General features: G+C 34.5%; 4 protein-coding genes and 1 long non-coding RNA gene across 8 annotated transcripts; 3 read left to right on the forward strand and 2 right to left on the reverse strand.

Moving 5' to 3' along the window:
• Positions 1 to 788: 788 nt before the first annotated feature.
• On the forward strand, positions 789 to 1,316 carry LOC116182927. The gene is made up of 3 exons (XR_004147650.1): positions 789 to 928; positions 981 to 1,123; positions 1,175 to 1,316. It is a non-coding gene; the product is annotated as an uncharacterized LOC116182927 (long non-coding RNA).
• A 1,044-nt stretch (positions 1,317 to 2,360) lies between these two features.
• On the forward strand, positions 2,361 to 6,078 carry LOC116182928 (gastrula zinc finger protein XlCGF46.1-like). Of its 4 annotated transcripts, XM_031503494.1 has the most exons (3): positions 2,361 to 4,108; positions 4,154 to 4,322; positions 4,370 to 6,078. In XM_031503494.1, exon 3 carries the CDS (start codon positions 4,372 to 4,374, stop codon positions 5,887 to 5,889), a length of 1,518 nt encoding a protein of 505 aa, XP_031359354.1. In that variant the 5' UTR covers positions 2,361 to 4,108; positions 4,154 to 4,322; positions 4,370 to 4,371; the 3' UTR covers positions 5,890 to 6,078. The 4 variants fall into 4 exon arrangements, with proteins under 4 accessions (XP_031359354.1, XP_031359352.1, XP_031359351.1 ...); XM_031503492.1 differs by having other exon boundaries at positions 2,361 to 4,322; positions 4,364 to 6,078; XM_031503491.1 differs by having other exon boundaries at positions 2,361 to 4,322.
• A 3,212-nt stretch (positions 6,079 to 9,290) lies between these two features.
• LOC116182926 (zinc finger protein 64-like) lies at positions 9,291 to 10,968 on the reverse strand. Its single transcript, XM_031503489.1, has 2 exons — positions 10,737 to 10,968; positions 9,291 to 10,692 (listed from the first exon to the last, which is right to left on the reverse strand). The coding sequence occupies exon 2, from the start codon at positions 10,684 to 10,686 to the stop codon at positions 9,451 to 9,453; it is 1,236 nt and encodes a 411-aa protein (XP_031359349.1). The 5' UTR covers positions 10,687 to 10,692; positions 10,737 to 10,968; the 3' UTR covers positions 9,291 to 9,450.
• Positions 10,969 to 10,978: 10 nt separating this feature from the next.
• Positions 10,979 to 12,923, forward strand: LOC116182924. The gene is made up of 3 exons (XM_031503487.1): positions 10,979 to 11,417; positions 11,471 to 11,611; positions 11,658 to 12,923. Exons 1-3 carry the CDS (start codon positions 11,305 to 11,307, stop codon positions 12,814 to 12,816), a joined length of 1,413 nt encoding a protein of 470 aa, XP_031359347.1. The 5' UTR covers positions 10,979 to 11,304; the 3' UTR covers positions 12,817 to 12,923.
• LOC116182925 lies at positions 12,889 to 14,660 on the reverse strand. Its single transcript, XM_031503488.1, has 4 exons — positions 14,530 to 14,660; positions 14,124 to 14,328; positions 13,489 to 14,074; positions 12,889 to 13,438 (listed from the first exon to the last, which is right to left on the reverse strand). Exons 2-4 carry the CDS (start codon positions 14,319 to 14,321, stop codon positions 12,948 to 12,950), a joined length of 1,275 nt encoding a protein of 424 aa, XP_031359348.1. The 5' UTR covers positions 14,322 to 14,328; positions 14,530 to 14,660; the 3' UTR covers positions 12,889 to 12,947.
• Between the last annotated feature and the right edge of the window lie 2,792 nt (positions 14,661 to 17,452).

Genomic DNA, 17,452 nt, shown 5'->3' on the forward strand with positions numbered 1-17,452 from the left:
TAAATAAATTCAACAATATCAAATGAAAAAAACTGACAAAATATTTGAGGGAAATAAATAAAAAAAAAAAGGTAACCAACCGTTCACAAGTCTGTATGAAACGTAGTAATAATTTTTTAAATAAGTGAGTAGGTGCAGAGTGGTAATTGAATAGTTCAGTTGACTTGAAGCAAGAGGGTAATTTGGGGAAAGGCCTTTCTGTATCAATAAACCCCCGTTCATATGTACCTTACCTTGGGTATTCTACAATTCAAGCAACTTACCTTGTGTCCGGTTTCACAAAAACAAAATACAATTAAAAAAAAAATGCAAGTTAATTAACATGTGAACTAATAAAAAAAAGATAAAAAAACTACTTTCGTGAGCTGTGCTCAACCACCGATTTATCAGTGGCTCTACTACACTTCTAACTTTCTGTCAAATTCGGTACGTAACCGCAAAAAAAATTATAATTAAATCATAATAAAGTTTTAGTGCACAAAATTTAAATAACACAACAACAACAAGTAACTTAGGATTTACAGAGAGGGAATTAGGAAGTTCTCGATACACGGGGAAGGAGAAAAAAAAAAAATTGGAAGGAATTAAGGAAGCAAGGATAAGGAAAGAAAGTAGGTGTAGGGGGTCAAACCATCTTCACTAATGTAGGTCAACAAATAATAGTGTACAGCACACACAACGCTGACCTTTGGGCTCCTTTAATGTACCCCTAAGTGGCTCTGGTGGTGCGGGAACTGAAGTTGGTGTAGGCGTCCAAAGACAGGTCGATATCACGGCTGAACACGGCGACACAAACGAAGAACATAAATCGGGCAGCGACAACACGTAGAAAACAAGTTTGAAGTAAAATCGGAACAGATACGGCTCCCAAGTTTCACATATACGAAGAAGCTAAAAGATTATATTGCTATAGACACGGGACTAAAAGGTAAGCACGAACCTCTAAGTTGGTAGGCGAGCTGAAGATTAAGCGATTTTAGGTCCGCATAAAGCGATATGGAATACTACCCAATTGAGGCAACCAAAAAAAACCTCCGACTAAATACGGGTAGCTATTCTATTTGTCTGGCCCAAATTCTTGAATATTCCTTCGTATGAAGATTGGTAATAGCTCAGGAAATTGGTAAATCACTCTCAGATTACAAAATGTGCACTTGCCAAAAAATGTCCGCAGGAAACAGGAAAAATCACCGAAAAGAATGTTATCAGAAGGAAATTAGCTTATCAAGAAAAGAATACAAGAAAGAAAGTTCGAAAACGGAAAAGCACTAACAGAAAATTAGAGAGCAACCCACAACACATAGAAGTCAAGGTGTATAGTATTACTAAGAGGAACGAATTAGATAAGAAAAGTGTATTAAATTAGATACGAAAATGAACCGTTACACTGCACAGTGCTCCAAATCGCTCGATAATGAAGATGTACAACAACAAACTGATTGTGGATTGAATCTTAAAATTCACATTTCCGACTATTCTGAACAGAACAAACAGCTGCACCAAGATAAAACACACGAACAAAGTGTGCTACAATGTGCTAATTGTGAATACAAGACAAATAACAAAGAATACTTTAAACGACACCTTTTAAAACATGGGTTTTAAATGTGCTACTTGTGATTATGTGACAAATTATAAAAGCAATTTCAAACGACATCTTTTAAAACATACCCATTCTAAAGTTTTTAAATGTGCTAATTGTGATTACCAGACAATTAACAAATACCACTTTAAACGACACCTTTTAAATCATACCCATTCTAAAGTTTTGAAATGTACTAATTGTGATTATGGAACAAGTTATAAAAGCAATTTCAAACGACATCTTTTAAAACATACCCATTCTAAAGTTTTTAAATGTGCTAATTGTGATTACCAGACAATTAACAAATACCACTTTAAACGACACGTTTTAAATCATACCCATTCTAAATTTTTGAAATGTGCTAATTGTGATTACGAGACAAATAACAAGTACTACTTTAAACAGCACCTTTTAAATCATACCGATTCTAAATGTTTTAAATGTGCTGATTGTGATTATGGAACAAATAATAAAGAAGGTCTAAAGAGACACATTTTAACACACAAACTTTCTAGTAATGCAAGTCTGCTAAAATGTGCTGCTTGTAGTTACGAGACAAATAACAAGTACTACTTTAAACGACATCTTTTAAACCATACCGATTCTAAAGATTTTAAATGTGCCCATTGTGATTACAAGACAAATAACAAATACCACTTTAAACGGCACCTTTTAAATCATACCGTTTCTAAAGGTTTTAAATGTGCTGATTGTGATTATGGAACAAATAATAAACAATGTCTTAAGAGACACTTTTTAACACACAAACCTTCTAAAGATCTGCTAAAATGTGCTAATTGCAGTTATGAGACAAATAACAAATACTGCTATAAACGACACATTTTAAATCATACCGACCCTAAACATTTTCAATGTGCTGATTGTGCGTATGAGACAAATATCAAATACTGCTTTAAACAACACCTTTTAAAACATACTGGTTCTAAAGATTTTAAATGTGCCCATTGTGGTTATGAGACATATCAAAAATTCTGTCTTAAACGGCATCTTGTAAGACACACAACCCGTTTTCATCAGGAACAAATTTCTCGTTAAAAATATCGTTTCCACGTGAGGGAGGTCATGCCCTAACTTATGTTAATAAAATTTAAGGGGTTGGTTATATGTATATGTTTGTGGGTGTGGAAACCACGTTATTTATTGATTATGTTTGTTAAACTTATTAATAAAATAAAATAAAATTGTGTTTGTAGTTTGTACCTATCAACTTTCCTTTGTGAATTTGATATAAATTTTTAGTTACATATCTTTTTTAAAAGGAAGATGTTATAGATGTAACTTGGCAACTATGTAAATGGTTATAGAAACTGTAGCAAGAAGAGTTGTTTTGTCAATGTTAGTACGTTCGAAATTTGCAACTTGTAGTTGAGTTTACTGAGTTTTATCAGCTGATTGAGTGGTTTATTTAACCTTACATTTTCGAACGTTTTGTTTTGAGTTAATTTGTTATGGTGAATGAAAATCAAAATATTTCATTGTTTGTTGATTGTGCATCTATGATCTATGTTATTATTACCTTAGATCATTGATCTAAGATCTTTTTGATAATAGGTCAGCCCTGAAGTTCTGCAGGATATATCAGCATTTTTCATTGTTGTGCGGGTCATGGTCTTTTAATTTAAATTGTATCCAAGTATATCACAGTAGATAATCTTCTCATGAATCCATGAATAAATACTTAATAAAAGAATATAAAGATAAATTCACCCTTACCAATTACCCTGTATATCATAGCATCGAATGCAGCTGGTGAAATTAGAGCCAAAGGAAAGCTTCAAGTGACGAATATTTCAGAAGTATGAGCTGTGTTTTTATACAAGTCCAAAGCATATTGAAGGGCGTAAACTATACTGCGATGTTGCCACATTGCAGCGTTCGTATTCAACACACATTTGTTAAATATTTGTGTTACAAAATCAATCTACGCTATGATAGGTTTCACGGTGCAGACCGATTTCCATTTCTTCTAATAAAGTCCCGCGGTTGTCAGATTTCAAAAATGTGTGCAGCGTCGTAGATTGTCAACCCAACAAGAGGTTTTCATCACGATGAATTATATTGATTTTGTTTCAGTTTCCTTCCCTTGATACCACGAGAAGTCTCAGCACTGTCACATTCATTACCATATTTCTCGAACTGATTTCTATCCCAGTAACCACACCCTGGTTCTGGGCAAAATAAGAAACTTCAGCTGAAAATTAAAGAACCCTATTTTATATCAAAGCTGTTAGATAGTGATAGAGTGGTTGTAATAGATAGGGGTGAAATTATTTAAGGGTATGCGGAGAAAAGTTTGTTAGCATTAACGCATTTGCATCAATTTATAGAAAAGTGACAACGCTGTGTTTCAAAATTATAATGTCGGTAAGTTAGTTTGATAAGAAATATGATGACGTCTATTTTTGTTATCTTAATCGTGGTTTGTTAATAAATGAATTTAAGTATTTTGCTAGAGCTCTTGGATTTTTACATTTTTGTTGTATTGTTCTGTGATAATTTTGTGTAAGTTTGCAAAAAACGTGTATATCATAGCTCACTTCGGAATAGTACGCAGAGAAGCAGAAAAGAGAAGCATAAAATTGTTGGTAGAAATGGTGGCCTGGTTGGAGAGACATGATAAACCAATAGTTGTGGGTGTTCTAATGACTTTGTTAAGAATGCCACAGTAAACCATTAATGATTTCTTTTTACATCTGTTCGAATAGGTAACCATAAGGTATGTGATAGTTTGCAGTTACATGGTTTAATTAAAAATAGTTATAGTCATGGATAAGGACATGGTGCTTGTTAAAACCGAACCAAAAAAAGAAGAAGAAATAAATTTTGCCCTTGAAGGAAGAATCTTTGTAAGCAATGATGTTTTGAGAACAGTAAAAGAAGAACACAATGAAATTGTGTCCTGTGCAGAAAATGCGATAGAAGTGTTGAAATGTAACGATCATTCGTTAAATCGCAAAGATTTTAAATGTGACAATTGTGATTATGCAACCAATACTAAAAAGTATCTTAAACGTCATATGTTATCGCATGTCGTAGAAGATTTCAAATGTTCTATGTGTGATTATGTCACAAAGTTTAGAGGCGCATTGAGAAATCATGTTTTATCCCACAATGAAACTAAACATTTTAAATGTGACAAATGTGATTATTCAACAAATATTAAATGTAATTTTAATCGACATCTCTTAGTACACAAAGCGTCTAAAGATTTTCAATGCAACAATTGTAATTATAGTACAAACTATAAGCGCTATTTGATTCTACATCTCTTAAATCACAACATCTCTAAACATTTTAAATGTGACATGTGTGATTATTCCACAAGTTGCAAGGAGTATTTGCAACAACATGTCGTAATACACAATGATTCGAAAGATTTTAAATGTGACATTTGTGATTATTCTACAAATACTAAAAGGTATCTTAAACGTCATTTCTTATCACATGTTATAGAAGATTTCAAATGTTCTAAGTGTGATTTTGTTACAAAGTTTAGAGGCGCGTTGAGAAATCATGCTTTAACACACAATGAAACTAAAGATTTTAAATGTGACAATTGTGATTATTCAACAAATATTAAGGGTAATTTTAATCGACATCTCTTGGTACACAAAGTTTCCAAAAATTTTAAATGCAACATTTCTAATTATAGTACAAATGATTTGAATCGGCATCGCTTAAAATCTAACATCCTTAAACATTTTGAATGTGACATGTGTGATTATTCTACAAGTCGTAAGGACTATTTGCAACAACATGTCTTAATACACAGTGGTTCGAAAGATTTTAAATGTGACATTTGTGATTATGCAACATCTATTAAGAAGTATCTTAAACGTCATCTCTTATCGCATGTTATAAAAGATTACAAATGTTCTAAGTGTGATTTTGTTACAAAGTTTAAAGGAGCGTTGAGAAATCATGTTTTATCACATGATGAAACTAAAGATTTTAAATGTGACATTTGTAATTATTCCACAAGTCATAAGCGCTATTTGAGACAACATGTCTTGTTACACAAAGATTCCGAACACTTCAATTGCGTTAAATGTAATTATAGTACAAAGTACAAGCGCTATTTGATGCAACATCTCTTAAAACACAATATCTCTAAAGATTTTAAATGTGACATTTGTGATTATGCAACAAATATTAAGTGTAATTTGAATCGACATCTCTTAATACACAAGGGTTCTCAAGATCTGAAATGTGAAAGTTGTAGTTATTCAACAAACACTAAGGCGGCTGTAAAAAGACATTCATTATTATGCCACAAATCATAAATGTACGTACTCTAACATCTTTGGTGTTTTCCAACACTCTCCTTCACTAAAAATGTTTCAACATCAATTTTACATATAAAGTGAATTAAGACAACTGTGCTTAATGTTATTGTAAAATATGTCTGCCTGTTGTTGCTTAGATATGAATTTCTTATTTAAATTTTCACAAATAAAATGAAATTTATTTTATATCTGATTTACTCTAGCATTGTTTCGTGGATTCTTAACTGAAGCACAATATATGCCTGATTATCCTCAAAGTAAGTTATAACATTCATTTTTACGTCAAAAGTCTGAGAGGTTCCACTTCGGGTCCCACCCTGTATATACAACCTACGCGGATGCACACATTTTTTTAGAGCTGGCAACCATGCAACTTTTAGAAGAAGAAAAGCTGCATCGGAGAGCATCTGAGATCATATATTCTCCGTCGAAAGTTCAAATAATAGTGACGAAACTAGCGCAAATAGTTGCGTCATACTTATATAAAAGCAATTTTAATGATTACAACTTCGGGAACTCCACTGAGAGATTGATTATCGGGGCATGATTCTTGAGATCTGCGCATGTGTCAAGGTGGTTCCTCCCTGAACTAAAGCAAGATGGTGGTCGTAGACGGGAGCTCTTTCGTGAACTCATGTCACTGAAGGTCGGGTGGTTCTTCCTAGCCGTATAGGGCCCAACTCGGCCCCATGTAAAATCCCATAAGACGATTATAGTGTCGTCAAGGTCATCTGACTCTCCTCCTAGTGGCGACTTTAAAAACTAAATAGAATTCTTAATGGTTAACCATCTTAATTGTGCCTCCTGGTAGTTACTCTGTAACGTGGGTTCAGAGAGAGGGGATGTTTTAGGAGGGCGTGGTTAACTTAGGGAAAATGACAAGGTGTTTAAACGCTGTCCTCAAGAAATATTTTTGGTTACAAGAGTGCCTTCGCAACGTCAAGGTCATGCAGTTCTGAATCTGCAGGATTGTCGTCTAAAGAGGGCGTTGCCGTTTCTTCGATCGTGGTTTGTGTCTTTGCTAATCTGTGATATGTTTATACAAAGGAGGCGATTGTCATAGAGATCTATACAGAATAGATACCAGTAAGAGTAAGGATGTCAAAAGTAAACTAGGATAACAACAGTGAACAGATATCGAATAGTAGTAACTAAAATAGAAAAATTGGTTTGGAGGTGTGATATACCCACGCCGGCAGCTCCCGCGCTAACAAAAGCGGGAAAAACGTGAACTCGGGACACCAGCGTAGCAATATAAATCTCACGATCAACAATGGCCGGATCCTCTGCGCTTTGAAAGCCCAGATTGCACTCACTCGTACCCAAGCTTACTATCGGAACAGTTGAACACAAACAACACGCTTAATGAATTTAAAAAGCAAAGGAAAGTTTATGGAATAATTGGTCAAAAGTGTAAGATTAATCAAAATACCTAAGGGGTTCCTACATAATACATTTAAAGGCAAAGAAACGCAATGTTACCCTAGAACTCATCGAGCAAAAGGACCGAGCAGAAGAAAATTCATATTGTTCACAGAGGGTAAATATATGTGGAAATCTGTGGGAAAATATTGGCATTCGCACTTTTCGTGTTAAATAAAATTATGTTAATGGAGCCGAGCCACGCTATTTTGATGTTTCCTATGTACATGCCATTATTATTTTACGAGTTGTGTTAGCTCAATTGATCGTACAGGTATTTTGATGTGTTTTTGTACTGAATTGATTTATCCGTTTTTCCACTGCATTTTTGATGTCTTGTGTATTTTGTTTTTATGAACTTGTTTAATTGCATTTGATTTGATTATCTGATTTTCATCATACAATTTGAGATGCTTTATTTATGTGTATATTCTCTTGCATTTTATTGCTGTAGGTGATTTATTTCATGTATTTGTGTGGCCTATGACGAGGTTTTTGTCCCGTAGAAGGTTTCCCTGGTATGGTCTTGTTGTGTGCCTAATATATTTATTTGTTCTTGTCATTTCTTACGCACAAAAGTTCTGTCGTTTATTTAATTCCCTTCCCGATGATTGTCTCACGTCCCAACACGTACAAGAACCGATTACACAACGTAGGAGTTAATTCGTGCCACCCATATCGAGCCGACTGCCATCCAAATTCAAAAGTTCCGCGAAACATGCATCGTTTCGACTTGAAAGGTAGGTGGCTCTGCTCGTAGTTTTTTTCCCAGAGTTGCCAACGGTAAGTCAACGTTTTCAGTCTCGACTTGTCCTAGGAACATTACAAAGTTGATTTATTTCTTGTGTTTGTGTGCGTTATGCCAGGTATTTTGTTCAATAAACGTTTTACTGGCCTTTTTTGTGTTTCAATTTTTCTTGTTTTTTCCTACACACGAACGTTTTCATTTTATTCAATTTCCTTCCCGATTGTGTCTCTCGCTCCATCACATAAAAAGAACCGCACTGGTGTAAACACAACGTAGGAGTACCAACCAGGCCGAGATTCGAAAGTGATGCAAAACGCCAATTGTAACTGTAATTATAGTGTAAGTCAAAATTGCTGTGCCCCCTAAGACACTACAAGCTAGGATTAAGAAGTGAGAGGGGCTGTTGAATGAGCGCACTTGTTGTGTCCAAAAGTAGTATCGGCAACGTCGCATGTATAGTATCAAGAGTGTTGTAACCGATGCAATCAAATTCAGAAGTTGGAACCCACATTAAGTATATGTTCTAGTTCTGCACTACTTAGGTAGAATTATTTTTAAGGGGGTTCCGATATACGGTTCCGGTTCTGTGGCCTCAACTCTCTACTGTTTTGGATTCATTTTTGATAATATATTTTATGTCTGTTTAGTATTAACTTTAAGTTGGTAAAAGCTAGTGTGGTGGCCCATTATTTTGATTTTTGACCTTATTTTACAGGAACGTAGTTCACAAGGCATGATTTTACGCTAGGCCAATAAAATAGACTGCATGTTTTTTCTTTTGTTTTATTGTAGCGAATTTTCTAGAGCGATATCGAGGCCAATTCTCACGGCCCTATAATAAGTACGGTACCGGCGTAACTTCTTGAATAGGTAACGGTTATGCTTCCAAGTGAGGGGCGTATAAATGTAATTGCTTCCGGTTGCAACCCCTGATCAAAACTAGCTGAACAATAAATATCTAAGTAAAAGCGCAGCACGACACGCATGTTTTGTCAATTATTAAAGTTACCTACATGCAAATTGTTATTCATACAATTAATAAGTGTTAAATGAAAAAAAATCACCCTGCAGTACGGTCTGCCATGACATTTCTGACCACATCAGTACTCATGTTCTCAAATACAGTGTTGTCAAATGGTATACCATCCGCTTTTAACTATAAATTCAAGGGAAGTGTGTAAAAAATTAAAGAACAGAATCAACGAAACCAAAATTTAATATTAAACAAGTCCTGATGTACAAATAAATCTTATACTTAAACTTGATCCAATTCATAGGTACCTATTTTACTTTCCATTATTTTACCCATAATCAAATTGGTAATTAAACAACCTACTATTTGAAATCATAAATGCTTCATTTATGTTCTATAATTGCAAATGTCGCATTCAAGATTTGTGTGATCCACAATGTCTACTCAATGTCCTTTTGGAGTTTGTAACAAAATTACAAATGTCACATTTAAAATTTTTAGAAGCTTCGTGTAACACCACATGTCTGCTCAAAGCGCTTTTAAAGTTTGTGGCAAAATCGCAAAAGGTACATTCAAAACGTTTAGAATCGTTGTGTCTCAAGAGATGTTGTTTCAGAACGTCTTTACGGTTCGTGGCATAATCACAAATGTCGCATTTAAAATCTTTGGACTCTTTGTGTGATGAGAGGTGTCGCTTAAAAGTTCTGTTGCAGTTTGTGACATAATTACAAACACCACATTCAAAATCTTTAGATGCTTTGTGTAATAAAAGATGATTTTTAAGATTTGCCTTATAGCTTGTTGCAAAATCGCATAAGTAACATTTAAAGATGTCTTTAAATGTGCTGTGTTTCAAGAGATGTTTTTTCAAATAACTTTTCTGGTTTGAGGCATAATCACAAATGTTGCATTTAAAGTTTTTAGATACAGCGTGCGTTAAGAGATGTCTTTTCAAAAAGTACTTACGATTTGAGACATAGTCGCAAGTGTCACATTTCAAATGTTTAGCGATAGTGTGCGTTGTAAGGTGTTCTTTTAAACTACCTTTACGATTCGAGGCATAATCACACATGTAACATTTAAAAATATCCTTACAAACATTGTGTATTAACAGATGTTTTTTCAAAGTAGTTTTACGGTTCGTGACATAATTGCAAATAGCACATTTGAAATTTTTACAGTCGGTATGTGTTAAGCAATGTTGTTTCAGAACACTTTTATAGTTTGTGGCATAATCACAAACATCACATTTGAAATCTTTACAAGATTTGTGCGATAAAACATGTCGTTTAAAACTCAATTTGTAATGTGTTGCAAAATCACAAATGCCACATGTAAAATTTTTAGATATGTTGTGTATTAAGAGATGATTGTTAAAATTTCTTTTATGGTTTGTAACATAATCACAAATGTCACATTTAAGGCGTTTGTGTGTCAAAAGGTGCTTTTCAACGTTCGATGTATAATCACAAAGATTAACGATTTGCGATCCCTCTTCACTATTGTAGTCATCGCAACACAATATGCCGTCATTACGTTCTTCTTTTACAGTTGGCAAGACATCACTAAATACAAAAATGTCTCTTTCAAGAGAAACATTGACTTCTTCGTGTTTCGGTTCAATTTTAACAAGTGTGAGACATTCGTCCATGTTCACCTATAACCGCAATTAAACCTTATGAGTAGAAACATAAGACTTACCTCAAATGAATGCAATGGAATGTCTTTTACAATTGATAGGACTACAAACTGCAAAATAAATTTATGTTTGACAAAATAAACCAAATTACTGAAATCTGAGAAATAGTTTTGCTGGCATAATACTAGGACAAAGGCTGGTCGTAAATTTCATACACCTGGCTGTTTTTACTGTAGCCCCTATACAGAGTGTCCCAAATCGATTACAATAACATGTGTTGAGACTCCACAAGTTCTGACGTCACTACCGCCATTTTTTTAGCGCAGGTCATGGCCATGTTCCAAACAAAGGATTTGTATGTGTGTTTTCCCCATTGGTAATTTTTTTAAGTGATTTTTATAAGTATTCTTGTGCTTATAAAGACGGTTACGTATATTTTCGTGCTTACACGGACAAGTGCAAAGTGAGATCGATACATATTGGTTATTAAAATTAGTTTTTAATAGAATAAAACCATAAATACTTTAAGTTAGGTTATGTTGTGCTATTTAAACTTCGATCTTCAGCCAAGTATTTAAATAATTTTTAAATTAGGTGATTATAGGTAGTGATAGATACTTAATAGTAATAATGGTTATGTGTTTTGCTCCGACCTGTAAACATTATAGTGAAAGAGACGATTGCAAATGGTTTGCATTCCCACGGGATCCTCTCGAACTGCGAAAGTGGCTAAAATTAATAAGGTGATTAGTTATTTTTCTGTATTATATGTATAGTTTCAATTGTTTGAATGCAGGCGAGAAGATAGAGACCCTGGAAAGCACTCGAGGATTTGTAGTTGCCATTTTGTGGACGGCGATAAGGAAAACAGACCGACCATTTTTGACTACAACATAACTAAACGGTTTAAGGGAGAAGCTTTGCCAAAAAAGTCACAGTAAGGTTAAAATCTAATGTGGTCAATCATTTATCAGAGATTTTAGCAAACACTTCCTTGCCAACGTTGACATTAACCAGCCAATACCTGGACCGTCCGGATTAGATGATCAATTCGAAGCAACCACCTGTGCTGAAGAAGTTGGTATGCAAGTGTCTGAAAGTACTCCATCGACATCGACAACTGTAATGGCATGTTCATCAGCTGGAACTAGTTATCCGTTTGGTGCCATGGTTGATGCAGAGAATTATTTTCTAAAAAATGAAGTGAACAGTCTAAAAACTGAATTGCTACATTTAAAACAGAGCTTTTCATTTAAAAAAATTGAAGGGAATTCTCATTTAGTGACTGTGTACACTGGTTTACCCACAAAAGACATTTTTTTGACATTGTTTTCATTATTTGAAAACATGAAATTAAACTATTTCATGGGGTGGCAAGTTGTGTCAGTACCGAAAATCGATCAACTGTTATTGACATTAATGAAATTAAAATTAAATTTACTCAATGCCGATTTAGCTTTAAGGTTTAATATTAGTCGAGAAACTGTGGCAAATATATTTAAAACGTGGTTGTTTGCTCTTCATGAAATATTATTTGTGCAATTAATGAAAAATAGTCCATCACGTTTTAAAAATAAATGTTGCATGCCAAATTCTTTTAGTTCATTTACCAACTGTAGAATGATAATAGATTGTACAGAGGTATGCACTATTCAATCAAAAAATATGGAAAAGCAAAGAATAACATACAGCTCCTACAAACATCGGAACACACTAAAGGGTTTAATTGGAGTTGCACCCAATGGTGTTGTGGTTTTTGCCAGTAAACTTTATCCTGGATCTCTTTCAGATAAAAAAATTACTGAACACTGCGATGTATTACAAAGACTGGTCCCCGGCGATTTGATTCTTGCCGATAAAGGTTTTTTAATTTCAGATTTGCTACCTCAAGGTGTTTCTTTGAATGTTCCTCCATTTTTAAACACACCCCAATTTTCACGTGAGCAAGTAATAAGAACAAAGACTATAGCTAAAGCTCGTATTCATGTTGAGAGAGCAATTAATAGAATAAAACAATATTTAATATTACGAATGATACCATCCACCTTAATACCACATGCGTCTGTAGTATTTCAAACATGTGCGGCACTAACAAATTTACAATTTCCCCTGATCAAGGAAGTTGAATCATTATACGATTAAATCTTTACTTATATATAATTATTTATAATCTGATTTGGACTGCCTTAAAATCTAAGTTGTTATAATATATGTACATAATTTACAAATAAATTTACTTAAACTTAAAACTATTCTATTAGATAAAAATCAAGTTATTCTACAAAAATACTTTCTAATATTTGTGGGATATAATGGTCCATATAAAATTGTTTCAAAAGGTCTACATTTTTTGACCAGTTAAGGTCCTTGTTTATTTGAACAATGATGGTGTCTTTTGGAGTCCAAACCACCAAGAAACAAACACTTCGACCAGTTAACTCTAATGTACCTTGTATTTGGTCATAATATTCATGATCACTATTTACAAAAATGTCACTTTCATTTAGGGTAATGATATACGATTTATCACCTTCAAGTTCTTTCCGTATATCTTTCTCACGAAATTTATAGGGGCACTTCACTTCTACAATTGCATTGTCATCCACAAGACCATCTGGACTGGCACCGAGAAATCCACAGCTATGCAACCATAATCCTGTTGGAGTGACAGATTTTTTTGTAATATTGCTAAATGTTGCAAGTGCTTCCGATTCATGAGCTATGCCCCACTGTACAGCTGTTACGCCTCCTATATTATAAAATCCTACAATAAATGAGTTATATATATGCAAACTAGTGCAAATAACATAGTACCTGTTAAGCGTTTGAACAATGATGGAGGATAACTTTGCCTACGAACAGCAGCCAAAACAGCTCCAAAATTACTTGCTGTCAGACGGTTTGTTCTATAGGTTAGCCAGTTTTCATTCTGACTTTGGCCAATTGTATTTCCGCTAACCGTTTTGATGGTTTCAGATGAAACTTGGAGTTTATTAGCAAAAAACTCTACTTTATTTGTTGCAGACAAGTATTCCGCAGAGAATAAGAAATCCTCTATATTTACAAGTAAACTTCCCTCTGACACTGGTTCAGGACTTAATAGCCACGAAAATCCTACAGCAGTCCCTGTTTTTTGTAGCTGTGCACGAAACATGGCTATTTCGTCATCTGTCAGTTCTCTGGTTGTAGAATGATGATTACCTTCCTTATAGAAATTTTCTATTGTTTTGATTTGTGCTTTTTCGAGTTTCTTTTTTGCACTCCACGAACACCCCACATCAGTTATGGAGATGTTATGATGCCCATAAATACAAACCGCTGCCATATGGTGACATAGGTATTGTCCTCTTGGACAATCGCAATGTACATCAACAATGTCACCATCTTTATCCAGATTTATCTAATAATGTATAAATAAGACCATATTCATTTATTACCATTTACATTACCTCAACATTGTATAAACGGTTTCGCATACTGGCATGTACTTTCGCTTTCATAACTAACAACTCAGCGATGAATTGAAAGCTTTCCACATGGTTTGACTCGATGGCATTTTCCCCTCTTTTAATAAGCTTCCTTTCATCGGCATCACAGAATAAATTTGCAATTGCACTAAACTTTAGCACATGCTTTGGTTGAGTCATTGTAGCACTATTGACAGATAATTAACACATTAGATTATAATATTTAACTATATATAAGATTATATAAAATACACGGATGTAAATAAAATATGACTACATAACCACACTTTGCATTATTAACATCCAGTAAAATTATAACATTAACTATGTATTTAAAAAAGTGAGAAGTTTATTTATAGTAACATCATTATCATTTACATTCACTTACCATATAAAAAAACACTACGATTTTTTAAAAAAAGGCGTTTAAAAATTTCCAAATGGGTAATTACACACAAAGTGTTGTTTGTTTGGAACACGCAGTAGCAGCTAACTTCACTAGTGACGTCACGCTTGTGCAGTCTACACCTTACCGGTACTTACCAGTACCACAGCATTGGGTATGCTGTGCCGATACTTGAGCCACAGCTTACTGATAGTAAGTAAGCTGTGCTTGAGCTACAACCATTTCACAAGTGGCAAAAGACATGCGCAGTACGTACACCTGCATCGTCTGTTAATAAATAATGCCTTCTTCATCATATATATAAGAGAAGGGAATATATATATGGTTTATCCATATACTTCTCTTATACAGGGTGACAATTTGAAAACTTACCACCCCCCATATCTTAGTAAATAAACGAGATATTTAAAAAAATCAAAATCCGTTTCGGTAATTCGGAGGGGAATCACAATGACATAGTTGGCGACGCACCCCCTCACACCCCCTGCGCCCTAGCCACCCCAACTTTTAAATCTTAAATAGTGACCCCCCATGTGTGATACGTCGTTGGAAAGCTCTGAAAAAATGCTTTCTAACCATACCAAATAGCATTACATTTAGGTTAGTAAATTATCGTGCAAATCAAAAAATAACATGGAAAATCGTATTTAACTTGAACTTCCAAAGCCGACTCGACAGCAACTCATTTTTGATCACCAGTTATAATCTATTCTCAAACTCTTGTCGAACCTTTTCAAATGTTGGTTTTGCAATATTTCGACATTCTTGAATTATTCTCTGTCTTAGTTTGTCTAATGTTCGCCGGTTGCGTTTTAAATACGACAGATTTCAAATGTATCATATTAGTTTAAAAACAAGTGTTGGGAATTGTGGGTCAGGTAACCAGGTACCAAGATTCTAAGAAAGGGTGAAATACACAGGATGTGACTCATCTTTGGTGCAATAAAGTCCTTTTGTTAAAAGCAAGATGGAAAATTACATAGCCTTGTAGGCAAATTTAACTAAAACAGGATATGTGGAAATTGTTGAATCGCCACTCATTTATCGCACATAGATTCTAAACTGAAGAGCTTTGGTTAGCGTAATCCCGCTCCTGCAAGATAGGTAGCCCGCCCCTGGTTTCGGAGTTTCGAGCCAACAGATGAATTTCGAAGACAATCACGGAATTAGGTGTCGTAGCTCAATTTTGACTACAGTTTTTACCACCCTTGTGACTGCATCATTCACGGAGAAAATTGTTAGCAACAAACAACAAGTCAGTACATACATCAAACGAATCGGTAATTTCCACCGATTATAATAAAATGAAAACTTATATGAATGTAACTTCAGGGACAAGACCAAGTAATCAACATCAATAAACATAATTAGGATATTATCAGTCCCCTTTCTTTCATAGTCGTTTTAGATGGCGCAGAGGCAGCTTTTTCTCACCTAGAAATTGCATGGTTGCAAACTCTCATAAATGTATTGTATCGTCGTAGATTGTATATACAGCGTGGCACCTCTCAAATTTTATTTTACGCTAATGATGACAAAACACCAGTTTCTCAAAACAAAATTCTACCCGAAATAAAATCACTCGTTACAAACGGCAGTGAGAGAACGTGGACACCCCCTGCTTTGTATATTTTTTGGGAAAGCATAAATTAGTTTTAGTAATGGTAGCCCAGAGCCCCCATATTTCATGATTTGTCGTTTTGGTTATACTTTGGTTATACTTTTAAACAAAGGAATTGGTAGACCTTGTTAGTAGGTCGTATCTTCTCTCGTATATGGGTCGGGTTGAAATAAAGGTAGGTATACAGTGGCGGCGCGTAGTGGTGTGTCTTGGGAGTGCACAATTTAAAAATGGGACCACGGGCAAAAAGCCGGGGGCGAAAATTTTTTGAGCGTCACCGCAACACGAAGTTTTTTGGGCCTATTAAATGGCATAAAAAGCGTATTGATGAGCTCTAAATACTCCAGGGTTTATTGAATTTTCTCGATTTGTCAATGGTTGCGGAGAGCAAGTTCCAAAGCACCACAAAATTTTATACGGTCTATAATTTGGGTAAAACATACCTGGCACGAATGGACTCCTACGTTGTGTAATCGGTTCTTTTATGTGTTGGGACGTGAGACATAATCGGGAAGGGAATTAAATAAAAGACAGAACTTTTGTGCGTAACAAATGACAAGATCAAATAAATATATTAACGCACACACAAGACCATGCCAGGGAAACCTTCTCCGGGACTAAAACCCTGGCATAGGCCACACAAATACATGAAATAAATCACCTACAGCAATAAAATGCAAGAGAAAATACACTACAGGAAGGAGCATAGTAATGTAAAAAAGGGGATCATAATGGAAGGTGAATATGGCGGTCGTGAATTTCCGCTTTCCAGTGGCGTGCCTATTTAGTTTATAGTCAAATGGTGCACAAAAAGTGGAAAGTTCTAGTGTAATTATTTATAGTGGGTTACTGTATGTTTGTTGGTGTGCTGAACACGAATCTGAAGTTGTCCAACAAAAATTTTCCCCGTGTATATGAGAAATCGTCAAAAATCTTAAAGTAGGTTTGCTATCATCTTTATTGATTAAAAAAAAAACAAGAGCACAAATGATACAAGACGCTCATACAATTTAAATTTAACATAATGTCAGTCTTCTTAAATATTCAAGGAAACAAGGAGGAACAAAATAAGAAAACCTTCACTGACCTTTAAATAGAATGAGTTTAGTCAATAAATTCCTAACTTTATCATTACCTAATGCAGTTTGTTGTTTACAAATAAAATTAATCCTTACATTTAAATATACGTTAAGATACTTTTCATTAACAATATTCTGTGACTTTCAATTGGTGAACTATCATGATTTATCATATTATCCAAAATACAGCTTCCCAAAAAAAATT

The sequence above is a fragment of the Photinus pyralis genome, unplaced genomic scaffold (genome assembly GCF_008802855.1).
Source record: "Photinus pyralis isolate 1611_PpyrPB1 unplaced genomic scaffold, Ppyr1.3 Ppyr1.4_unclustered_Scaffold812, whole genome shotgun sequence".
Classification (NCBI taxonomy): Eukaryota; Metazoa; Arthropoda; class Insecta; order Coleoptera; family Lampyridae; genus Photinus; species Photinus pyralis.